This window comes from Chelonia mydas, chromosome 1, assembly GCF_015237465.2.
Source record: "Chelonia mydas isolate rCheMyd1 chromosome 1, rCheMyd1.pri.v2, whole genome shotgun sequence".
Classification (NCBI taxonomy): Eukaryota; Metazoa; Chordata; order Testudines; family Cheloniidae; genus Chelonia; species Chelonia mydas.
This window is the reverse complement of record NC_057849.1, coordinates 342,967,318-342,992,409: the sequence shown is the minus strand read 5'-3', so window position 1 is coordinate 342,992,409 and position 25,092 is coordinate 342,967,318. Positions and strand designations below refer to the sequence as shown.

General features: G+C 54.7%; 1 protein-coding gene across 1 annotated transcript in view; it reads left to right on the top strand.

Annotated features, from left to right (window-relative positions):
- The first annotated feature begins 6,045 nt into the window (after positions 1 to 6,045).
- SMO (smoothened, frizzled class receptor) overlaps positions 6,046 to 25,092 on the top strand; it is a 32,185-nt gene continuing 13,138 nt past the window's right edge. The window contains exons 1-6 of the mRNA XM_037889427.2: positions 6,046 to 6,418; positions 18,723 to 18,928; positions 20,578 to 20,787; positions 21,024 to 21,196; positions 21,578 to 21,797; positions 22,537 to 22,660. Of these exons, the coding sequence (XP_037745355.2) occupies positions 6,070 to 6,418; positions 18,723 to 18,928; positions 20,578 to 20,787; positions 21,024 to 21,196; positions 21,578 to 21,797; positions 22,537 to 22,660 (1,282 nt within the window). The 5' untranslated portion in view covers positions 6,046 to 6,069. The remainder of the gene's footprint in view (positions 6,419 to 18,722; positions 18,929 to 20,577; positions 20,788 to 21,023; positions 21,197 to 21,577; positions 21,798 to 22,536; positions 22,661 to 25,092) is intronic.

Genomic DNA, 25,092 nt, shown 5'->3' with positions numbered 1-25,092 from the left:
CTGGGAGAGACTGAGCCAGGGACTCTGCGCTAATGTCTCCAGGGGCGAGTAAAAGAGCAGTGTCCAGTCCGGCCCTACGGCTGGAGGGCCCAGCTGTGAGCAGATTTTCTTGCTGGAGAAAGCTAGATCATCTCCGTGCAGATGACTGGGGCGGGCCTGGGGCGTGCAGACCAAACACACTGTGTGTGAGTAAGGCAAGGAATGGCTGAGTCACACTGCACACACCTATCCCGCTGTGCTAAGGCAGGGGGCTTTGTTGGGGGCTAGGAGGAGGGCTGGCATGAAGAAACAGAGCTGCGCTTCTCAACTCCCTTTGGAGCCACCAAATTGTCCGGCACGCCTCCATATTCCCCCCATCCTTTGCAGCAGGGATTTGCATCCTGGCCGTCTCTTTTCTGCCGCTTTGGGATGTGGGCTTTGTGCTGGGTGAGTACCCCCCTCATCCCAGCTGGGTCGTGTCCCACCAGACGAGCAGCCCAGGGGTAGAGAATACAAGCAGTCTGCTTTTCCAAGTTCTGCTTGGGTGAGACCTGGCTCCGAAGCCAAGACAGTAGAACTGGGCTGGTTCAAGGACTGTCATAAATCAGGGCTGAGCCCTACGAGGATCAGCTCTGACTGATAGCACTGGCCAATCTCCTTTAAGGAGGAAAACTTCCTTCGATGGATTTTCTTGTGTTCCCTAAGGGAGCAGCTGTCTGTCTCCCCACATCATAGCCCTTGTCCCTCCAACCTAGCTGGACAGGCGTGGGACTTCCTTCAGAGTCCACTCCTGAACGGCTGGAGACATGGCTGGCAAGTGAGATAAGGAAGGCCTAGTTTAGTGTTATAAGGGGTATAGCTCCTGACCAGACATGGGGGGTCAGCAAAGATACCCACCCCCAAGCGCTGCACATGTCTCTCTTGTTAATGTCTCTGTAACTCAAACACGGGACAGGCAGGAGATGAGAGCTCTGCTGAACCAGTACCCTTGCTGTCCTATCAATTAAAGGCACAGAAGGACCCTGCCCTGCTTATCTGGCTCTCCAAAGAGACCTCCAGCAAAAACTGGGGAAAGCCAGACTGGAGGATTCTAGGCAAGCACTAAGTGGCGGGGGTGGGAGAAATCTTCCACACTCTCATTAGACATCACAGAAGCCACAACCCAGCTGTTGTTCTTTACTAATCACCTGTAAGGAGCAGCTTGATCTGCTGTTTGTACGAATAGTGCCTGGAGAGGCCAACTGTGCTCAGAGCCCCATTGTGCTAGGAGCTGTATGAACGCACAGTAAGACCCTGTTCCACTCCCAAAGAGTTTGTCAAGCTGCTTGGAGTGACTCAAAGGTACTAGAAGCTGCTGTAATATGCAAGCTCTACATGTCCTCTAGGGCTAACCCAGGCCAAGCAGCTGGGGATCCCTTGCTTATGCTTAGAAATCTTGCCCTTTCTGAAGTCCAAGCAGCACAGAGACCCAGTCTACATTACCACTTACGAGGGCAAAACTTATGTCCCTCAAGGGTATGAAAAAACCCCACCCTGAGCGACGTAAGTTTTGCCAGCACACGTGGTTGTGTGCACACCGCTGTGTTGATGGGAGAGCTGCTCCTGCCAGCACTGCTCGTTGGGGGTGGTTTAATTGTGTCGGTGGAAGAGCTCTCTCCCATTGGCATAAAGCGGCTGCATGAGAGTATTACAGCGGTGCCTCTGTAAGCTCTCTAGTGTGGATGTAGCCGCAGTTTCTTCTTGGCGATTTTTATTCCCTTCCTCCCAGAGTTGGAGCTGCTGGGATGAATTCACATGGTGGTTTCTTCTTCAGGGGGGCAGGGAGGAATGCAATTAAAATCTTTGTTCATTGATGAGTCACAATGGTTCGTTTGGTTTCAATGGGCCTTCTTGGGGGGCAGGACTAACACCTTTTGTAGGAAGCCAGCATTGTACCTTAGTTAATGCTTCTTTCCTGCAGGGTGAGTTGCAGAGGTTTACAAGGCAAACCCCTTATAACGTGGGCTACAGCTTACAAGTGAGATTGCTACATGCAGCGTCCGACAGGCGTTCCATAAAGACTAAACACGTTCTTCTAAACGTAGCCTCTGTTTTACCAGCACGTAAGCACACGTGAGCCAGAGTGGTTTCCAGCCATACGTTTGCCAGTGTTCCATGGGGGCCTCGGGGCCTTGGCACGAGCTGACGCCTGGTCTGCTCGCGTCACGCTTAGGGCAGGTCTACACTTAAAATGCAGCATCGGCGCAGCTGCACCCATGCAGCTAGGCCCCTGTAGCGCTTAAGCAGAGATGCTCCTAGGCCGAGGGGAGAAGCTCTCCTGTCAGCATAGTTAATCCATCTCCGCGAGAGAACATAAGAACGGCCATGTGGGGTCAGACCAAAGGTCCATCTAGCCCAGTGTCCTGTCTTCTGACAGTGGCCAGTGCCAGGTGCCCCAGGGGGAATGAACAGAACAGGGAATCGCCAAGTGATCCAGCCCCCCTCGATAGTTGCTATGTTGATGGGAGAAGCTCTCCTTTTGCTATCTCCATCGGGGGTTAGGTCAGTAAATGACATCCTGCCGGGGCGTGGATTTTTCACCCCCCTGAGCGACGTAGTTAGACCGACGTAAGTCTGGAGTGGAGAGCTGGCTTCACCGTCTAAACAGACAAGACAGAAGCAAAGAGAAGGTCACACAGGAAGTTGGTGCTTGAGCCAGGAATAGAGTCCAAGTCCCAGTCCATGGCCTTTTCCAGCACCCCCTGGATCTTTCCCTGGAAATCTCTTTACTACTTTAAAAGCAGATCATCGAAATTCTCAGATACGAAGTAGTAAGTGACTCTGTGAGGGGGCCACGTTCTCACCCTTAGCTGGGCAGTACCTAAGCTGAAATTCCTCGGTTTTAAAAAGTCCCTAAAACCTTGGACAGGTTAGCACAACACATCCTCCTTCTTTCCTAGGGTGGTTTTGGGTTAAAGCAATACGTTTGCGAGGTTAAGAACCTAAGATTGTTATTTAAGCAGCTGTGTTTGTATATTTAAATACAAAACATTGAATGGGCTTAATTTTGGGGAGGCTTGACCTTGGAACCCCAGCTGTTGAATCCCAGCAGCCTCCCCCACTAGCACAAAGGGGCTCACCATAACTGTGTACTCATATCTGTCAGGTAAAATGCTCAAAGCTCTTTACCAGCATGCATATTATCTCCATTTTACAGAGGGGGAAATTGAGGTAGGGGTGGTTTAAATGGGGTGCCCAGGTGATCTGGCACCATTCCCCCATCCTAATTATTAGACCTGTGCTGCCTCTCTTCATACAGATGTACACTCACTGTCCTAAAAGTCGACTTGAAAGGGGAGCGCTGTCTGGGACTGGGCCAGTAGACTGCTCTTTGATGCTGGCTGGGACCCACTTCCCAGTCGCCATGCTGATGGGGAATTTGCAGGCAGCTCGCTGCCTGGCACTGTAGGTTAGCAGGTGGTTGGAGCGCCAGCATGTAGCTGAGGTCACAGGCTTGTTTCAGGGGTGGTGCATTTGGGTCCAGCCTCCCTCCCCCCACCGCTAAGTTTTGCAGCAGCTGGGTTGCTGAAGGCCCTGCTATTTATCTACCCTATCCATGAATAGTGTTCCCCAGGCAGCCCCCCTGGGAACTAGCGGGGACCGGGCCCTGCTGGCGTTTTTATCCCCACGTTGTTGACAGTTGCTCTGAATTGGAGCCAGTGGTAAAAACATCTGTGCCGTCTTCAACGTGAGTGCCACCACAAGGGGGTCTGCACCACGGGGAGGACGCTAGTGGGCATGTAGAACAAAAACTGGGGCAAAGACAGGCCTGGAACCAGCGGGGGAAATACGGATTGTAAATTCTGGTGCAAAGGGACTGTTGGTTTTTTATGTTTAGTTTGTCCAGGATCTACAGAATGGGGCTTAAAAGTGGCTTGGAGAATCTACAGGGGGAAGGGATAGCTCAGTGGTTTGAGCATTGGCCTGCTAAACCCAGGGTTGTGAGTTCAATCCTTGAGGGGGCCATTTAGGCAAAAATTGGGGATTGGTGGTGATGCCCCAAAGGGTTGGACTAGATGACCTCTTGAGGTCCTTTCCAACCCTGATATTCCATGAAATGAGCTAATATGTAGCTCTTCTATAGGTGAGCAATAGCTAAATAATAATATATATCATTAATGTGTAATATATATTTAAATATGTTCTGGAGTGATACAAAATCCACTGAAAGGATTTACTGAAAACGAATGATCACAGATCTGGGCCAGAAACGGGGAACTTCCAAAAACCTTAGGTGGATGGGGGAGGGGCATTAGCAGCCCCAAACTACTGCCCTAGGTCAGTGCTTCTCTACCAGGGGTAGACATATCCCTGGTGGCATGCAGGGGTCTTCCGGGGGGGTACTCAACTCATCTAGATATTGGCCTAGTTTTACAACAGGTTATGTAAAAAGCACTAGCGAAGTCAGTACAAACTAAAATTTCATACAATGACTTGTTTAGACGGCTGTATCTAGGATACACTGAAATGTGAGTACAATATTTATATTCCAATTGATTTATAATTATATGGTAAAAATGAGAAAGTCCGCGTGCTTTTCAGTACTAGTGTGGCTGTGACACTTTTCAGAGTAGCAGCCGTGTGAGTCTGTATCTGCAAAAAGAACAGGAGGACTTGTGGCACCTTAGAGATGAACCAATTTCTTTGAGCCTAAGCTTTCGTGAGCTACAGCATCCGATGAAGTGAGCTGTAGCTCACAAAAGCTTAGGCTCTAATAAATTTGTTAGTCTCCAAGGTGCCACAAGTCCTCCTTTTCTTTTTGTGACACTTGTATTTTTATGTGATTTTGTAAGCAAGTCGTTTTTAAGTGAGGAGAAACTTGGGGGTACACAAGACCAATGGGACTCCTGAAAGGGGGACAGTAGCCTGGAAAGGGGGAGAGCCACTGCCCTAGATCAGGGGTTTTCAACCTTTTTTCATGGGCAGACCCCCAAACATTTTCAAACGGAGGAGCGGACCCCTTTGGAAATCTTAGACACAGTCTGCGGACCCCCAGGGGGCTCACAGACCCCCCCCCCGGCTTGAAAACCACTGCCCAGGGGGGTCTGGATGCTGCGATCCAAACCAGGGTCTGCAGCCAAAGGCTTTGAAGGGGGGGCGGATTCAGACGGAGGTTGTAGCTCCCAGCCGCGTTTGACAAATCGGGGGTGCGAGTCCTTTTCCAAAGCAGGGCGCTTCCAGAAGGGGACTCGAGGACCTGCTGCGGTCTCTTCCAACCCTCCTGGGCTAGGATCCTATGAACCTGGCTTCCCTTGCAGAGGGCAGCGGGCGGGATCGGGCTCGGATGCCGAAGGGCAGCGCCTGGAAGTGGGACAACCTGGAGCTGGACTAAGACACACGCATCCCCACGCACTTCTCCCCTGCTCCGGGGCGCTGTGCGGTCCCTTTGTCCTGCCCAAAATGTGCCCTAAAAGCTCGAGCCCCAGGGCAGCTCTCTTCTCCCGGGCGGTGCTGCCGGCTGACCGGCCCCCGATTTGGGGCTGGGGGCTGCCTCCCCCTTACTTGCAGACCGATCCCCGCTGCTGGGCAGCCAGGCGAGGGGCTTCCTTTCTGCTCCCCACGTTTCTCCTGCCGCTCTCCGTGCGGAGCAGGGGGAGGGCCCCGCTCCCTCGCTCCCTCTCGCCCTTTTTGGCTCCCTCCAGCCTGTGCATTCCTGAGAAAGGAGCAAGGACAACAAAGGAGGCAGGGAAGGAGAAGGCGCAAGACAAGTTTCTAGCAGGGGGAGGCGGAGGAGTCCGCGGGGGGAGGCGGAGGATTCCGGGGGGGGGGGTGGCCTGTTTTCCAACTTTCCTCTTGTCCCTTGCAAACTTTTTGGGTTGTGCGCGCAAGGATCGGGGGCTGGGAGGGGGGGGGAGCCGCGTTTTCAAGGCCCGTCCCTCCCTCCCGCGGGACATTTTGGGGAGCTCGGTGCTGGGGGCAGGGCAGCCTGCCCCGGGAATGCCCCCCGGGGCTGCGGGAGCGAAGGGGGCAGGTTGAGGGGTGGATACTGAGGGGGGGGGGGCGCTAGGATGATCCTGGGCGCGGGGGGGCCGCGGGGCGAGGCTGGCCAAGATGGCTGGGAGTTTGCAGAGTGGCCCGCGGCCCCGGGGCCCGGCTCGCCCTAGGGAAGGCGAGGGGGGGCGCAGGGGGCCGGCGATGGCCCTGGCGGGCTGGGGCCGGGGCCCCCTGCTCTGGGGGCTGCTGCTGCTGCTGGGCCTGGGCCCGGGGCCGCCCGCCTGCCGCGGGGCGCAGCTCAACGCCTCGGCCGCCCGGGACCGCTGCAAGCGAGCGGCGCCCTGCGAGCGCCTCCGCTCCAGCGCCTGCCTGGGCTCGGCGCTGCCCTACGCCGCCACCTCCACGCTGCTGGCCGCCGACTCGGGCTCCCAGGAGGAGGCGCACGACAAGCTGCTGCTCTGGTCCGGTACGAGGGCGGGGGGCAGGGGGCTAATGCGGGGGGAGGAGGGCAGGGCATGGGGGGCTGGGGGGCCAGGGGAGGGAGGGACAAGGCATGGGGGGGGGCAATGCAGGGGCAGGGCATAGGTGGCTGAGGGTTAATGGAGGGGGGACAGAGCATGGGGGGCTGGGGGCTAGTGCAGGGGGAGGGGGATAGGATATGGGGGGCAGTGTAGGGGGCAGGGCATGGGGGGCCAATGCAGGGGCAGGGCATAGGGGGCCGAGGGCCAATGCCGGGGGGCTGAGCATGGGGCCTGGGGGCCAAAGCAGGGTGAGGGGGGCCTGGTATGGGGGGGCAATGCAGGGGGAGTGGGCAGGACATAGGGGGCTGGGGGCCAATGCAGAGGAGTAGGTAATGGGGCCAGGGGCCAAATGCACGGGGCAGGGCATGGGGGCAAATTCAGGGGAAGCGGGCAGGTCATGCAGGGAGCACTGTGGGAAGGGGCAGGGCATGGGGGAAGGGCTGGGGGCAAATGGAGGGGGAGGTCATGCAGGAGGCTTGGGGGAGGGGAGATATCATGTAGGACTGGGGCGCAAATGCAGCAGGAGGGGGCAGACCATGATGAGAACATGGGGGGAAGGAGCACATCAGGGGAGGCCGAGGGGAAATGCAGGAGGAAGGGGACACTGGGAGGAGGGTGCATGTCCCGCAGGGGGCATTGGAGGAAGGGGCACATCATGGGGTGCTGGGGGCAAATGCAGGAGGTATTGGGGGGAAGTGCAGGGAGGGCAAAGGACAAGGGAGCCTGGAGGAGCATGGGGACAGGCCACACAGGGTGTTACGGGGCCATTGGGTCCAAATGGAGGGCGTATTTCAGGGCACACCGTACAGGGGTAGATCACTTGGGCAGTGGGTGGGTGAGTGCAGGTGGCAATGGGGAGAGAAGAAGCCAAGCTCACGGGGGGCTTGGGGAATTGGGGGGCAGGTCACAGGGGAGTGTAGTTCTCCTTACAGATGCATCCTGGGCTCCCTTTATTCCCTTGGCTGTAATGCACCAGCTTAAAGTGGCTGGGCCTACCTTAGTGGTGAGAGCCTTTTACTGCTGCCAGCTGGCAGAGGGATTCCTTTAGTTCAAGCGTCACCAGTCTGTACTTTTGGTACTGATGGTCCAGGGTTCAGGCCCCACCGACAGCGCGCAATGTGTCCTCACACCAGCCCTACGGTGACCCTAGGTTCATACGGTGCCCAGCTATGTGGGACCGTGGATGGCAAGCTGGGCGCAGCGCTCGGATATGCAGAGGTGGCCAGGAAAGCAACTGGTAATTCCGACTGGTGGCTTCCCTGAGCAGGTCTGCACTTGGAAGTGCAAAGGGGAAAGTTGGTTCTTTGCGCTCTCCAGCCAGGGTCTGGGTGTTTTCCTGCGGCTTGCCTGCCCTCAGGACTGGGCAGTTGCACAGCTGATCCTCAGGCAGAACGGGGGGTTGCTTTGCTTCTCCCCAGTAAATCTGTTGCTCTTCCGTGCAGCCAGGAGGGCCAGGACCAGCCTTCCATTGTTGTCTGTAATCTAAACAGGTAGGAGCCGGCGGTTACCAGGGACAATTCCATAGAGCCACTTCTCCGGGGCTTCAATGAATCCTGATCGCAGCAGCAGCAGCTGATTCCCAGCCCCGGAGGGGGAACCCTCCAAAGGCCGCTGTCTCTGGAGCAGGGCTTTGGAGCTGGGCTCCGGCTCCGCTCCAGCTCCAGCAGAAACCTGCAGCTCCAGTGCTCCGGAGCTGCTCCAGGGGCTCCGCTCCAAGGCCCTGCCCTGGAGGATGAGGGTAGAAAGATGGGGAGGGAATTGGTCAGGTGCAAATGAGGGAGCTGGGGGAATTGGGTGGCTTAGGACAGTGGTTCTCAACCAGGAGTACACGTACCCCTTGGGGTACACAAAGGTCTTCCAGGGGTTACATTGACTTATCTAGATACTGGCCTAGCTTTACAACAGGCAGCATCAAAAGCACTAGTGAAGTCAGTACCAACTAAAATTTCATACAGACAATGACTGGTTTAGACTGCTCTGTATAGTAGACATTAACATGTAAGTACAGTATTTACAGTCCAATTGATTTATTGTAGTTATGTGGTCAATGAGAAAGTCAGCCATTTGTCAGTAATAGTGTGCTGGGACCCTTGTATTTTTGTCTGATTTTGTAGCCAAGTCGTTTTTAAGTGAGGTGGAAGCAAGGTGCGCAAGACAAATCAGACTCCTGACAGGGGGACAGTCATCTGGAAAGGGTGAGAGTCACTGGCTTAGGAGACTGGTAATGAGCCGTTGTCTCTTTCCTTGATCTCTAGCATGCCAGTTCTGACCCGGCCTGTGACAGGAGGAGCTGTAAGTCACCACCTGCGATGAGACGGTGGTCTCAGCCTAACTCCTAGGAAACAAAACCAGGGTTGGCCCCCTCGTTAGAACTCCCAAGAGAGCGGGCCGTGAAAGCCTCCTGGGGGCGGGTGTCAGGAGTCAGACGTACTCGTTTGGGGCTGTGAACGGTGCTGTTGCTCTGGCTGTGCCCGGGGGGTGGCTGAACGGAGAACTTCACTCCCCGAGTGTGTCTGGCGGGTTTCACCGTGATAAAATCAGGGCACACCAAACGAAATGAGCTTCTGCTGCCCCGGTGGTCTGGGGCGCCCCTTTTGTTCTGAGCATTCATCAGCACGCCCTGAGGCATGGGGGCAGCCAACCTTTCCCCAGCCGACACTTGCACGAGCAATCTGCTAGGATCCCATGCACCAAATCTAATTTGCATTAGCTGGAGCGCACTGAAACTAGCCACATCTTTTGTATCTGTGTGCATACTATTGAAACTACAGAGCCCTGCATGCAACAGGACCAGGCACTGGACGCGGGGCAAGCAGTGTCCATAGGATGCACCTCCTTGTTAAAGACGGAAGAGGTCCATGTATCCTAGATGGAGGAAACCAACAGCACCAACTGGCTTGCAGTGTATGAGGGTCATACGTGGCGAATATTGTCTCTGCCTGAACTCACCTTGCACTGTTGTTATTAGCATAGTCTCCTTTTTGGACCGTGTGCCTGTAGACAAAGCTACCAGGAATCAGATTTAGATTAAATCCCAGGAAACTCTTGCTAACTGTAAGACCAGCCGGACCATGGAACAGGCGCCTAGGGAGGTCGGGGAATCTCTTTCACTGGAGGTTTTCGAAAAGAGACTGGGTCGCCATCTGTCTTGGCAAAAAGAAAAGGAGTACTTGTGACACCTTAGAGACTAACCAATTTATTTGAGCATAAGCTTTCGTGAGCTACAGCTCACTTCATCAAGTGAGCTGTAGCTCACGAAAGCTTATGCTCAAATAAATTGGTTAGTCTCTAAGGTGCCACAAGTACTCCTTTTCTTTTTGCAAATACAGACTAACACGGCTGTTACTCTGAAACCTGTCATCTGTCTTGGGTGGTTTATCTTGGCTCTTGGCAGAGGGTTAGAGCAGATGACCCTTGTGGTCCCGTCTAACCCTAGGGTTCTCTGATTCTGGGCTGGAGAGCCTAGTCGGTGTGATTGAACCCTCCTTTAGATGTGCCCACTGGACTCTGTATCCCAAATTAGTCTGCGTTGTTAGAGCTGTCGTCGGCTATCCCTCAACACGAGGATGATATCGGGGAGGCAGGGGGAGAGTTATAGCTCTAGGAAGGTAGAGGTGCCCATATCTGAGTCAACCAGTGGTTCGTCTGGCATGCCGTGCGCTCTAGAGGAAGACGAAAAGGACCACACAATGTATTCCTGGTGCTCCGATACCATGGTGATGGATGCAGCATGAGAACCTGCCTCTGTATATGTGTTTTGATACAGACCAATGCAAAGGTCTACCCCTAGAAACAGAGAACATGGGACATTGCCGCAGTGTGGGGGACTGCATCCTGGAAAGCAGTGACTGTGGAAGTGGGCAAGCTACTCAAAATGAACTCCCAGTGCCATCCTGTAGCAAAAGGGCCAACGTGGTCCTGGGATGTGTAAACGGGGTGGGTGGGGAATAGGAGAAAGGAGGTGATTTTACCTGTGTCAATGGCAAAATACTGGAATACACTTGTCCAGGCGTAGCCTCTGCGTTTGAAAAAGAACGTTGAAAAATTGCAGCGGGTGCAGGGAAGAGCCGCAGAAATGGAGAAAATGCCTCACAATGCGGGACCGAAAGAGCTCAGTCCGTTTACCTTCTCCAAAAGAAGCCCAAGAGGTGACTTGATGACAGTGTATGGCGGCATCCGTGGGGAGGAAATACGGGGTCCTAATGTCGTCTTTAACAAATGGTGAATTCGCCAGCTCTTGCTGTCTTCAGATCAGACCTGGAGGGAGGCCTGTCGAGAAGACACGCTTAAGTCAAATGCAAGTGATTTCTCAGCCCAGGGGAAACCGGGGGAAATGTTGTGGCCTGAGTTACACAGGAGGGCAGGCTGATCTAATGGCCCCTTCGGGCCTTGAACTCTGTGACTATAGAGCAACACTGTATCACGGGAAGACATTTATTCCTGATTCCCTCAATTCGTGGCCTGAAGCATTGACAGCCCCGGTCATTTTTTTTTTCCTTCGCTGCTGTGATCTGCAGATGCTAGTGAAGTAGCAAGACCCATTCCGCTCCCAGCCCTGTTTGGATCCCCCTCTAACTTGTCTTTAGGTTTCAATGCAAAGTAGGGAATAGGCTTAATTTGATTTTTTTTTTAAATCTCTAAATACAAAAAGCATTAAAAAAAGAACAGGAGGACTTGTGGCACCTTAGAGATTAACAAATTTATCTGAGCATAAGCTTTCGTGGGCTACAGCTCACTTCAGACTAACACGGCTGCTCCTCTGAAACCTGTCAAAAAGCATTAAAGGATTTGTTGGCCGGAGCTTGGTCACTGGGGCGGTGGGGGGTGAGTCTCCTTAGCCGACTTCATGACTCCTTTGCGGGCAGCAGGGTTTTCTGCAGCTTGCACTTCTTGAAGAAGCTGTCGGGTTGGGCTTTTCAAAAACCCTCCACGTTGGCCTAACTCAGCTCCCGTAGATGCCAATGAGCGTCTCATTGACTTCCGCGGAGCAGAATTAGACCAGCGCTGAGCCCTTTGGAAAACTTTGCATGGGGTTGCCACAGAAAACTCCTTCCAGCAATGCCAGCCTTTCTCAGAGGCTTGATATCCTCCAGGGACTGTGACGTTCTGTGGAGGGGTCGGTCAGCTGCAGCAGATTGGGGCCTACGGCATCAGCTGACGCAGATTCCAACAGGCGCAGGCAAACGGTGCATTCGCAACTGTCTGGAAAGGAGCCAGCCCTGCCTCCTGGCTGGCAATGGTTCTAGGATCCCTTCCCCAGCCCTCAGTGCCCGCTGGGAGGGGAAGGTTCCCCCCCGTCCTCTCTTCTGAGCCTGTGTGGAGGGAGGAAAGGAGCCCCTGTTGGGAAGCAAAGGGGTGCTGGGGCCCCTGCATTCCCCGGCTTGCACAGAGCGTGTTGGGCTGGTGGATGAAGTGAGGGGTGGCTCGGTGCACCGGGGTATTCTCCAGAAGGCTCCTACTCCAGGCATACATTATACTAAAAAGCTCCCCGTACTCGGAGGGAAGACGTGCTCTTTCCCAGGGTGGCCCGGGAGCTGCCTTTTTCTTTCCTCTTGGAGCTAGTGGGGTGCCCCATCTGTACCCCCAGCCTTGTGACCACGGCCCTGCAACAGAGCAGGAGCGGGAAAGCTGGAGTGAATGCAGAGAGGGTAAAGGATCTCGCCAGCATGGAGGCAGCCCAGTGGCCAGCCTATAAGATGAACCCCGCTCCCCAAGATCAATATCAGACGTTGGTGTATATAAGGCTTGGGCCTGCTCTAGTGACTTCCGACTGAGGATCTCATCCCGTGTTACAGGCACGTCGGTGAGCTAGGGAAGTGTTATCCCTGTTGGGCAGGTGATGTGACGGGCAGCGTGTCACACAGAGAATCCATGGTAGAGCTGGGAGTGGAACCAGGTCCGCTCCTCGAGGTGGGGATAGAACCCAGGAGTCCTGGCACCCAGGTCCATATTCTGACCATTGGACCAGACTCCCCTTGCCGCAGAGAATGCGTGGTCTGCTTGTTGCTAGGAGTGAGAGAGGAGAGCGGCTTTCGGTGTCTGAGAGATGAGCTCTCGGGTGTGTTTGTGTCTCATTTAGCACAGACAGTAAGTAGAAGAGCCTAAGCGTTTCTGTGGCCGGTGCATGGTTAATGCAGGCTGCAGAATCAAGGCCGGCTAGACAGCCGAGCCCTCTGCTAGCAAAGCTCCTCCCCCTACCATCATCATCACCTCTTCGCCTTATCTTGGGTGAATTAAATAGACTGAGCTTCTCTGGCCTGTCGCTATAAGGCCGGTTTCCCAGACCTCAGATCATTCTTGTTCGAACAGCAGGATTCAGCAGTTCGGCCCCAAATAAGCGGCTTCCCACCCCAGTCTGTGCTCACGCTCACCTCTCATCCCCTTCCAGGAGGTCCCCCTGTCACGTTTCAGGTAGGACGCCTGATCTGAACTTTCCTCTAAACCTTCCCCTCTGCCTCCGCACCCAGTTGCTGCTGAAAAGCTCCCTGCGCCCAGCCTGGATACCTCCTCCACTCCCATCCCGTGAGCCGCACCCCTCGTCCTCTGTGTTCACTTTGCCGTCTGCCTCCCCTCCGAGTCCCCCCGCGGCAACACCCTCTCCTCCCTCCGTCCCTGTTCTCAGCTCCTGTCCGCCCATCTCTCTTCCCACCTTCTTCCAGGCCTCTCCCCCTTGGATCTCCTCCCTCTCCTGCGCGAGTCACCAGGCAGCCTCCGTCTCCATGGCCAAACCTTCTGCCAAAGCTGGTTCTGGTGTACGAGCCCATGAGGCCAGCACCCATCAGGGCTCGTTCACGCTGGCTGTTAATCAGCCGGACGCAGGCATGCTCCTCAGCCGTTGTACAGCCTTCTGCCTGCTTGCACGTACAAGACTGTCTGTGTCTCACACCGCAGCTCCTTGGGAGCCGCACCTGCTTCCTTCTGAGCTCAGTAACCGCGCTCACTAAATACACATGAAACCCGGACCCCTTAAAAGCTCCGCGTGCTCTGAAACGACACCAGGGACTTCAGGCAAAAGATTTGGTAATCCTCAGACGTGCAAGGGGACCTTCATCTAAATCTAGTGGGATGCAGAGCCAGCAGTGTTCATGCAGCTGTAGTTCCCAGATTAACCTTAACTCTGCCCCCATGCTGCTGTCCTGTAACCATCCACTCTCTTGAAGTAGCCAGAGACAGACCCGCCCCCCCCCCCCCAACACACTCTTTTCATGCATAACTTTCCAGTACATAGACCCACATGTCCCCTATCAACCCTCCACATACAGACAGGAAATGCTCGCTTCTCCAGGAACGAACTCTGCTTCCATGCCAATATGCATGACTATAGCCCCATCTTATCACATGGTGATATAATCCACTGACCTTCCAGGCCCACAGCGAGATGGTTGGGGTGGTTTCTGCTTGTATAAGCTGCTGGGTGAAGTTGTGAGGGAGTCTGTGATCCATATATAGAAGCGAGCAGGGTCTGGGAAGGACTCAGACCTGTAAGAGGGGGATGGGTGAGGACACCAGGGCCGTGTCGGATATGTACCATGTACCAACATTGGCAGGAGCACCAATGGTGGAGTTAAAACTGATGCTGAAATGCTGGTCAGGGTAAAAATCCAAATGTTTTTAATAAACAAATGGCCTTTCCTATTCTACTAACAACAGGTGAGATAATGAACATGGAAATGATTTAAAATTTTAATTTGCTTCTCTTATGCCAGCTGCTCACATCCATTTCGCTTCCACCTCCCCCTTTCTCATCAACTTGTTGTCACTTTCACTTCCAACCTCTGGGGCTCTAGCATGATGCCACGGTGTTACTTTGCAAATGCTAAAAAGGAGTTTTGCTCGTAGGTGGTCTCTATTTTATTTTATTTTTACATTTAATAAAAAATACTTATTAACTTTAGCATTTGAGATTGTGGTTGGTTTTTTACAAAGCGTATAAGCTTTGGGTGAAATTTGGCCGTGTCATATCCCTTCAACTTAGAATTGCCTAATTTATGTTTAAATTCTCAACTCGAGAGTTCTCTTAAGTAAGGGCTTTGCTAGCGTGACATGGTTAAAGTGTTAATGGTGCCTTAATGACTTTTTGTTCGGTGAGATGCATATCTCATTATTATTTTGAATCTTGCTATTTGTCTCTGTCCTGAAGCAGTGAGTTCCATGGATGAACGGTGTATGGTGTGTTTCAAAGATCTCTATTTCTGGAGGACTGGCTGGCTCGGGGGGCTGCTGTCTTCGCAGGGATGGCAGTTTAGTGGCCTGAGTGAAATAACTGCAATATGTTCTTCGTGAACAGGTGTCCACAGGGCAAACCAGTGTCACCCCTGGCACTCGCTAACTAGCCTGGTTGCAGTCGCAGCAGGGAGGCTATGGACTGAATGAGCTCCCAAGGCATGGTGCTACCCCTTATCTCTGAGGGGTGGCAGTATTATCCCCACTTTGTGTAGGAGGGAGTGGAGAAACCAAGAGGTCTAAATCAGGGGTTCTCCCCTTTCCCAATGACGGTCCCCTTTCAGGAGTCCGATTTGTCTTGCGTACCCCCAAGTTTCTCCTCACTTAAAAACGACTTGCTCACAAATTCAGACCTAAAAATACAAAAGAGTCACAGCCACTATTACCGAAAATGTACGGACTGTCTCCCTTTCTGCCCTAGACTTATCAAATAAATCAATGGGACTATAAATACTGTACTCACATGTCAGTGTATACAGCCGTATAAACAAGTCACTGTCTGTATGAAATTTGAGTTTGTACTGTCTTTGCTGGTGCTTTTTATGTAGCCTGCTGTAAAACGAGGCCAATATCGAGATGAGTTGGTGTATATGTATCCCTAGTTGAGAACCACTGGTCTAAATGACTTGCTTGAGATCACACGGTGCGTCAATGATGGAGCTGGGACGCGAACCCAGGACTCATGACTAAGGCTACATTTTAGTCGCGGGTATTTTCAGTAAAAGGCATGGACAGGTCACGGGCAGTAAACAAAAATTCACGGCCCGTCACCTGTCCATGACTTGTACTATATACCCCTTGACTAAAACTTGGGGGGGAGGGCCGCCTGGGGGGCGCTGTGGGTGCTGGGGAGGGAGTCGCAGGCCGGGGGCATCATGGGCACTCAGGGCGGGGGGGGAGTCGCAGCCCAGGGGGGCGTCGCGGGTGCTGAGGGGGGCTTGCGGCCTTGGGGGGCGCTGCGGGTGCTGGGAGGGGGGGAGTTGGTGGGCTGGAGCAGGCTTCCTACCCATCTCCTGGGAAGTGGGGACCCCCAGCTCCTAGTTCCACGTGCTGCCTCCACGCTGCCCCAAGCCCCGGCTCTGCAGCTCCCATTGGCTGGGAACCACGGCCAATGGGAGCTGCGGGGGCGGGGGCAGCTCGTGGAGCTAGGTGCTGAGGGAGGGGAGTTCCTGTCGCCCTTCTGGGGAGCCCCTCCAATCCTAAGCATCACCCTGCACCCCAGCCCTGAGCCCCCCACACCCAAACTCCTGCTGCGGCTTCTGTGACCTCCGTGACAAACACGGAGCCTTAGTCATGACTCCTGCACCAGTGCTCTAAACACTAGACCAGACTGCCTTCTCCATAAGGAACAATACTTCACTACGGAGAGAGAAGGGGAAGACGCTGCTAATTAAAGTTGCAGAGAGGCCAGGCAAAGAGAAGACGCTGCTGAGGGAACGTGTTTAGATGTCGTACTGTTGTGGATACTTCGGTATTAAACGTACTCCCGGGTGCTTTTGCAGCGAGCTCATGTCTATGATGCTTCACCTGCTTTGCCAGTGTCTGTGCAAACCGCTCACTTATTGATCTCAGAAAGTCCCGTTAGCAGGAGGGTTGCGGACCCGGGATAATCACAGGGCCTGTTTGCAATCAGGCCACTCGTTACCGAACCCTTGCAGACAACGCGGCAGCAGGAGACATGTCCCTGCAGGGGCTGCCCTCGATCACTCAGCAGCCTGGCCCCCGGGGCTGGTTGGGAGGTTCAGGGCATCAATCACCGAGCTCAAGAGACCGGGAAGGAGATACAGAATCGGCCACCCGCCTCCCCAGCCCAGATGTGGCCTAGGCTAGCAGTGAACGCCCGCTGCTCCCATCAGAGGGTGGCGAGTGGGTATTGAGACAGCAGGGAACGGCCCTGTGATCGGAGATGATACCGAGTGTCCTGGAGTGCCCGGGAAGCCAAATACTACGTAAGCAGCTGCAGGCTCAGCACCGCTGCCTCGATGCTGCTGGGGAAGAGCTCTCTGATCACTACGGCGGGGCGGGGGCGTTTTTCCACCCCCCAGTGTTGGCACAATTGCCCTGGCGCATTGTGGGGGATTTGTTCGGCCTTTCACGGGAGATTCAGTAATTGATCACTGAGGGAGGATGGATTTCAAACACGATGGCCCAGTGGGCCGACTCGGTGCGGCAGACGGTACTGACACAAGATGACAGGGAGCCGGAGGATTGAAGAGCTGCTCCTGGGGAGAGGAATGCCCTGGGGTCATCCCCGCTCAGGGGCCAAGCTGCCCTCCCAGCCTAGGCATGGGCCCAGGTTAGAGGAGAAGCCATGGGACCACTCGCTACGTTTATTGCTTTTTTTTAAAGTAGGGCTTTCGCTGGCAACGAAGGGCGAGTTCGATGATAACCGGCTCAGTGCTCTGCCCGTCTCCCTGGAGCTGTAGGTTCAAATCCCAGCAGAGTCAGCTTAGCCTGTCTTCCTCCGTGGCTAGATCAACGGACCCCTATGCCAGGCGTGGCCAGACTGGGGCTCATGACTCTCCTGCGGCTCTTTTACAGTGAAAGTGCAGCTTGCAGTGCCCCCTTCTAGTCTCCACTGGTGGGGGAGGCTCGGGGCTTCTGCCCTCCGGCGCGGTGGTGGGGCGAGGGGCTGCTGCCAGAGACGACTGGTGCCTGCTGAGAGTGGGGGAGCACAATGTAAATGTTCACCCTCCCCAACAGCTTGAGTCACCCCCCCCAGGCGTGCGCCCCCCCCAGCGCCCCCTAGTCCCTGCATCTCCCAGCGTTAGCGCAGCGTGGAGAGGCAGTGGCAGACAGCTGGGACCTGCAGGGAGGGGTCTCTGCTTTAGCTCCCTGGGGAGGGGTAACAGCAAAAAGCAGCAGCTCCCAGCTGTTTGCCACTGCCTCGCCCCACGGCCACAGCTCCCGGCTTGCCGGCTCCAGCCGCTGCCGTGCAGGGAGGGCGCCTGGTGGCACCATGTGAACCTGGCAAAAATCGGGGGGGGCGGGCACATGACCCCACCCATGTGTCACCTCATCTCCAGCTTCTGCCCAGCAGGGCAGGGGGGGCGGGGTCTAGGGGCTTGAGCCCCACAGGACATGACTACTGGGGCTCGGGGCTTCAGCCAGAGCAGGGCTGAAGCCCCGAGCCCCGGCAGGTGCATCCCGACTCTCAAACTTCTGCAGGTTGCCGTACACGGCTCGGACAGTCGGTCAGTTTGGCCACCCCTGCTCCGTGCAACCAGCTGGGCCTGGCTCTCTAGCAGGAGGTGTCAGTTCAAAAGCCCTGTCTGTGCTGCGGGGGTGGGCTGACCATCCCATGGCCCTTTTCCTAAGAAGGGAAGGTTACCCTGGTGATCTCAGCCCAAAATGCCCTTCTCCTTACTGCTGTCCTCCTCCACCCCAGAGGTGGCTGCCTTCCACTGGTGCGCTATGTCTGTGCCTTGTGAAGCATGTGGAGATCATTCACAAAGGTGCTATAAAAGGCAACATATCGGCGTGACGTTAAAAATAATAGCCAAAGGACTCGCCATAGGGTGGATTTGTGACACAGGAACTATCTGGGAACGGAGGGTCTATTAGCGCCAGGGCGTGCAGCCACCCCACCTCATCCTGACAGCTAGTCGTTGATGAAGGGGGATAGAGGAAGAGCGGAGGAGTGTTGTGTGGACATGCGTGCTGGGAGTTTGATCTTTTCCCTGTACCATTTAACAGAGCGGGTCCAAAAGTAAATCCCGTTTTTTGTGACTGGGAGACAGGGGGCTGCGGGTGTGTGTGCCATTATCTAGCGCTGGATGGAGCATGTCAGACCTACCTGGTTCCGTTACATGTCCTAATGTACAGACACCGTGGTGGCCCTCGGGTATTGAACTGGGAGTTTCAGCATCAGAAACCCAGGCCTTTCCTGGTTGAGCTAATGAAATAACTCCTTGAGCTGTAGGTGGTTGGCTGTTGTAGTCAGTGGGCCCAGCCACTAGGGGGCGGTGCCGAGCCAGCGTGCTACACCCGTGCCGAGTTTCCACCGCTGCTTTTTCCTTCGGCCAGGTTTGCGGAACGCCCCTCGCTGCTGGGACGCAATTCAGCCCTTGCTCTGCGCCGTGTACATGCCCAAGTGTGAGGACGGCCAGGTGGAGCTGCCCAGCCAGACCTTGTGCCAGGCCACGCGGGGTCCGTGCACCATCGTGGAGCGGGAGCGGGGCTGGCCCGACTTCCTCAAGTGCACCACAGACCGCTTTCCCGAGGGCTGCCCGGTAAGCAGGCGTCTGACACCTCGCCGCTGTGCCCGGTGTCCAGCCGACGGCACGGCCGTCCTGTCCCCGTGCCTCTTCCAGGCCGCAGAAACAGCGCCCTCCATGCAGCCAGGGGTGGGGGTGCCGATCCTGGCCAGAGCGGGGAGCGTTAGCTCTGGCGTTGAGTCATTTGATGGCTCTTCAATGGCCACAAGTTGGTGGGTCTCGTTTCAATTCCTAGGAGACAGGTGGTCACATCACCGGAGTTACCGCAAGTTCTCTGTCCACAGAAATATCAAAGGATCAGACGTTTTATATAGCCAGGAGGGCCACCCACAGTTCTGGCCCCCGATCCAATTCCATCCGGCGGTTCCTCTGGTCCCATGGACGGACTGGAGCATAGCAACTGCCCTTCCCTGTGCAGGGTTGAAACACGTTGCTCTGCCTGCTCTGGAGATAAACAGAGGCCTCTTGTTCCAGGGCTGTCAGTCCAGCCCCTTTCGCAGGCTCTAAATTCATCTGGATGGGAAGCCCTTAAGCAAAACCCTGGTGCTGCAGGAAGTGGTGTTAGCTGCGGAGTGGGTTGGGACTGAATTAATGCCCTTGCATGGTGCTAGGGGGCGCTGTGCTACGAGAGGGGTTGTTTTGTGCCCGGGACATCAAAACAAAGTGGACAGTTATCTCCTGTCTACAGCTAGATCCCCCCTGGAATCTCAGGGAAGTTATTCTGGATTTCCCTCCCTAAAGGGCTGTTGTGCAGCACTGTTGAGCTACTCTGTTCCACACCAGAGGAGGCCGCATTTCAGCAGTGGTTGGGAGATCCTTGTAAAGTAGTTTGGAGGTCCCCTAGGAGGTGCTGTATAAATGTGAGATACCAGGTATTCCTGCCCCTGCTCTGAGGACAGGAAATACAAAATCTCCCTCTAGAGGCATAGTCGCGTAGGTTTAGGCCCAAACTGTGTGTTTCACGAGGGGAAGAGTTTTAGAAAACTTGGTGGCAATTGAAATATTGGGGGGGGGATTTTTACAGCTTCAGCGAGACCAAGATGAGGGTTATTGACAGTCAGTTTTCGAGCGTCCTGTGACTGGTACAGAACCGCAGCGAGACTGGCTTTCTTCTAACCCTGACCAGGGGGGGGAGGGAGGGAGATTCCCAACGCTATCTGCCCCTAGCCCCTTCCCTTCAGAGCATCTGGGTCGACCCCTCTCCAGCCCTCCTCCCATGTCCCTTCCCCTCGCAGAGCTAAAGGAAGAGGAACCCATCCTCGCACTGGGAGAACTGAAATGCTTCCACGCCATGCTGGGTTAGTGCAGGGTCCCCCAAGAAGGACTTCGGCTGGAAGGGGCTTTACAGACTCTGGGTTGGAATCCCAGTCCCGTGAAAATCGATGGCAAAACTGCCGTTGATTTCAGCGAGGCCAGATTTCACCCAATGGATTCAGTGTCACACCTCCCTGGGTGTGTGGAGTAATCCCTATCTGAGGCAGGCTGGGTACGCAGTTCCCCCAAAGGCAGGCAGGCTGTCAGTGGCAGGTCTTGGACTAAGAACTCAGGAGTCCTGGTTCCCAGCCCTCAGCCTGGGTCGTCCTCTCATGACAGTGTCCCTCCAACCCCTAACGATCCCTTTCCTTTCTTCTCTGGTCCCGCCCCTCGTTCCCGCCCACCCCCAGAACGAGGTGCAGAACCTAAAGTTCAACAGCTCGGGCCACTGCGAGGCCCCGCTGGTGCAGACGGACAACCCCAAGAGCTGGTACGAGGACGTGGAGGGCTGCGGCATCCAGTGCCAGAACCCCCTCTTCACGGAGCACGAGCATCGCGACATGCACGTTTACATCGCCGCCTTCAGCTCCGTCACCATCTTCTGCACCTTCTTCACCCTGGTGAGCGGAGCGAGCCGGGGGGCTGCCGGATGGGAGCTGATCCACGGCGGGGGGGGGCGGAGGGGGGGAGTGAAATCTGCATTGGCTCAGAGCACCTCCTGGTGGCTGGCGTGGGCCTTTGCCGCTCTTGGCTGCGAGGCTGACCAGTAGGGCTCCGGAGCAAAGCCAGGAACGGGTGATGCACAGCCATAGACCCTGGCCCATCCGCCGGCTCTTCTCTCCTGTCCCCGCCCCAGGCCACATTTGTTGCTGACTGGAAGAACTCGAACCGTTACCCGGCCGTCATCCTCTTCTACGTCAACGCCTGCTTCTTCGTGGGCAGCATCGGCTGGCTGGCGCAGTTCATGGACGGGGCCCGCGGCGAGATTGTGTGCCGAGCCGACGGCACCATGCGGCTGGGAGAGCCGACGTAGGTACCTCCGCCCCGCAGGGCAGGCGCACCCACCCCCACCCCCATCTCTTTGCCTTGGCCCGCTATGGGAGGGGCAGTGCGAAAGGCAGCAGTCCCAGCAGATGTGGTTGTGGTCAGGGAACCGGTGGGACTGGGGACAGGGCTGGGGTTCTGGGCAAAGCTCCCACTGACTCGTACAGGATCAGGGTTTGGCTCACAGCCCCTTAAGGTGATGGGATCCTGCAGACTGCAAGGTGCTCTATCGGGGGGCGTGGGCACGTTCTGGGTCCTGAGCCAGGCTAGCACCTATCTGTCAGTCAGGAACAAGCCAGAGTGGAGTGGGGAATGGGGGAGAGACCCCCCTCCCACCTCCAGCCCTATCCCGTCCCGCCTCCCCAGCTCCAACGAGACGCTCTCCTGCGTGATCATCTTCGTCATCGTCTACTACTCGCTGATGTCGGGCGTGATCTGGTTCGTCATGCTGACCTACGCCTGGCACACCTCTTTCAAAGCACTGGGCACCACCTACCAACCCCTGCTGGGCAAGACCTCCTACTTCCACCTGGTCACCTGGTCCATCCCCTTCGTCCTCACTGTCGCCATCCTGGCCGTCGCCCAGGTACGGGGCGCCCGGCATGGAGACCTCTGTGCCCACCCCACCCTCGGGACCCTAAGGGATGCTCCCCTCTCAGTGGAAGGGGGAAGGTCCCGCCACTCTGCCCTGGGGGTGGTCAGTTTAACCCTGCACTGGTGAGCAAGAACCATCCCAGCTCAGCGTCTCATCTCATTCCTCGTCCATTTGTTGACCCCACTGCCTGTGGCCCTCCTGTAGGCTCCCTGTATCTGTGAACATCCTCTGGGTGTTCCAGGTGAGGGTCAGCATTTCCCAGCCCCCCATGTTCCTGGCTCCCTCCCCACTTCGTGCCTTCCCTGCACTGATAGACTGCATGGGGCCCCGCTTATCTCCAAGCCCATGGCTGGGATGATTTAGTTGGTGTTGGTCCTGCTTTGAGCAGGGGGTTGGACTAGATGACGTCCTGAGGTCCCTTCCAGCCCTGAGATTCTATGATTTTATGTTCCCAAAGGCCATACCCAGGCTGCTCGAACTGACCTATAGGGGGCACCAGCCACCATCTCCATCCCACTCCCTCCCCAGTCAGCACCCGACACCAGGGTCATCTACAAAACCTGGGTCTACCAAATGGCAGAGCCATCGGCTGCCACATCACTGGATGGGCACCCCGTTTGCCTGGTAAAGGGACAGCACAGCCCCTTGTTGGCCAGCCCGTTCTCATGAGATTTCCAGCCCAATCTCCAGGCTGGGGACGGACGGACACTGATGACTCTGCCCCAACCAGGTGGATGGAGACTCCGTCAGCGGCATCTGCTTTGTGGGCTACAAGAACTATCGGTTCCGCGCTGGCTTCGTCCTGGCTCCCATCGGCCTGGTGCTGATCGTGGGAGGCTATTTCCTGATCCGAGGTGGGTGCTAACAACTCAGCGGGGTTTGGTCTGGGGACCTTCTGCGCTAAAAGCAGGAAATGCTGTCCCCTGAGCCAAGGGAGTCAATCCCATAGCTAGGTGATGCAATATCTGTTATGAGACCGACTTCTCTCGGGGAGAGAGACAAGCTTTCGAGCTATCCAGAGCTCTTTGGTCTGGGAAAGGTACTGAGAGGGTCACAGCTAAATACAGGGTTCCAGAGTAACAGCCGTGTTAGTCTGTATTCGCAAAAAGAAAAGGAGTACTTGTGGCACCTTAGAGACTAACCAATTTATTTGAGCATAAGCTTTCTTGAGCTACAGCTCACTTCAGAGCTGTAGCTCACGAAAGCTTATGCTCAAATAAATCGGTTAGTCTCTAAGGTGCCACAAGTACTCCTTTTCTTTTAGCTAAATACAAGAGCGACAGATGGTTCAGCATAAGTAGTTAACACATATTCTAAGGGACCATTCAAAGGGAAGTGGCCCATTAATACCCCTCCAGTCCTGGGAGGGAGGGAAGGAAGGCAGCAGGGTGCGGGGTTGTTAATGGGTTACAGATTGTTGTAATAAGCCATAAATCCACTGTCTCTGGTCAGTCCGTGATTTTTAGCGTCTAGCAGAGTTATGAATTTAAGCACCCGGCCTCATCTTTTGAAGGTGTTGGGCAGGTTTCCTTTGTGGATGAGGACTGAGAGATCAGCTGTGTAGTGATCGCTGTGCGAAAAGCGTTTGCCCACATGTGACAGGGTGTTTTTGTCTTTTATCCTTTTCCTGTGAGAATTCATTTGAGAGTGTTGTGATTGTCTGGTTTCACTCACATAATTGTTATTGGGGCATTAAATGTGAGTGAAACCAGCCAATCTTGTATTTAGCTGTGACAAGGTCCCTCACCAAAGGCTCTTAAGCAAAGTAAGCTGTCATGGGATAAGAGGGGAGGTTCTCTCATGGATTGGTAGCTGGTTAAAAGATAGGAAACAAAGGGTAGGAATAAATGGTCAGTTTTCAGAATGGAGAGAGGTAAATAGTGGTGTCCCCCAGGGGTCTGTATTGGGCCCAGTCCTATTCAACATATTCATAAATGATCTGGAAAAAGGGGTAAACAGTGAGGTGGCAAAATTTGCAGCTGTTACAAAACTACTCAAGACAGTTAAGTCCCAGGCAGACTGCGAAGAGCTACAAAAGGATCTCACAGAACTGGGTGACTTGGCAACAAAATGGCAAATGAAATTCAGTGTTAATAAATGCAAAGTAATGCACATTGGAAAACATAATCCCAACTGTACATATAAAATGATGGGGTCTAAATCAGCTGTTACCACTCAAGAAAGATCTTGGAGTCGTTGTGGAGAGTTCTCTGAAAACATCCACTCAATGGGCAGCCACAGGTTCAGAAAAGGGCAACAAGAATGATTAGGGGTATGGAACGGCTTCTGTATGAGGAGAGGTTAATAAGACTGGGACTTTTCAGCTTGGAAAAGAGACGACTAAGAGGGGATATGATAGAGGTCTATAAAATCATGACTGGTGTGGAGAAAGTAAATAAGGAATTATTACTTGGATTGTTAAATTGTTATTTACTCCTTCTCATAACACAAGAACTAGGGGTCACCAAATGAAATTAATAGGCAGCAGGTTTAAAACAAACAAAAGGAAGTATTTCTTCACACAAGGCACAGTCAACCTGTGGAACTCCTTGCCAGAGGATGTTGTGAGGGCCAAGACTATAACAGGGTTCAAAAGGAACTAGATAAGTTCATGGAGGATAGGTCCATCAATGACTATTAGCCAGGATGGGCAGGGATGGTGTCCCTAGCCTCTGTTTGCCAGAAGCTGGGAATGGGCCACAGGGGATGGATCACTTGCTGATTCCCTGTTCTGTTCATTCCCTCTGGGGCACCTGGCACTGGCCACTGTCGGAAGACCGGACACTGGGCTAGATGGACCCTTGGTCTGACCTCTGCTCCAGGCTTGGAGCACCCACAGAAAAAACAATAGTGGGTGCTGAGTACCCACCAGCCACAGCTGTTTGGCAGCACCCCTGATTAGCTGAAAGCCGGGAGGGGGCGGAGCAGGGATGGGAAGAGGCGGAGCAAGGGTGGAGCCTCGGGGGAGGGGGCGAAGTGGGGATGGGGCCTCGAGGAAGAGCCAGGGGGTGGAGGAAAAGAAAAACTCAGTGCCTAGGCTAAGTACATTTCCCAGACCTGCAGCAGAGCTCTGTGCAGCGCAAAAGCTCGTCTTTCTCCCCAGCAGAAGTTGGCCCAATAACAGATATTACTTCACCCGCCTTGTCTCTCTCATATCCTGGGACAGACACTGCTACAGCCACACTGCATGCGGTCGCTCAGCTGGCAGCTATAGTGGACTGTTATCCTCTTACGTGGACCAGCCACTAGAGGGAGACACAGAAACCATATTCTAATGTGGGTGACA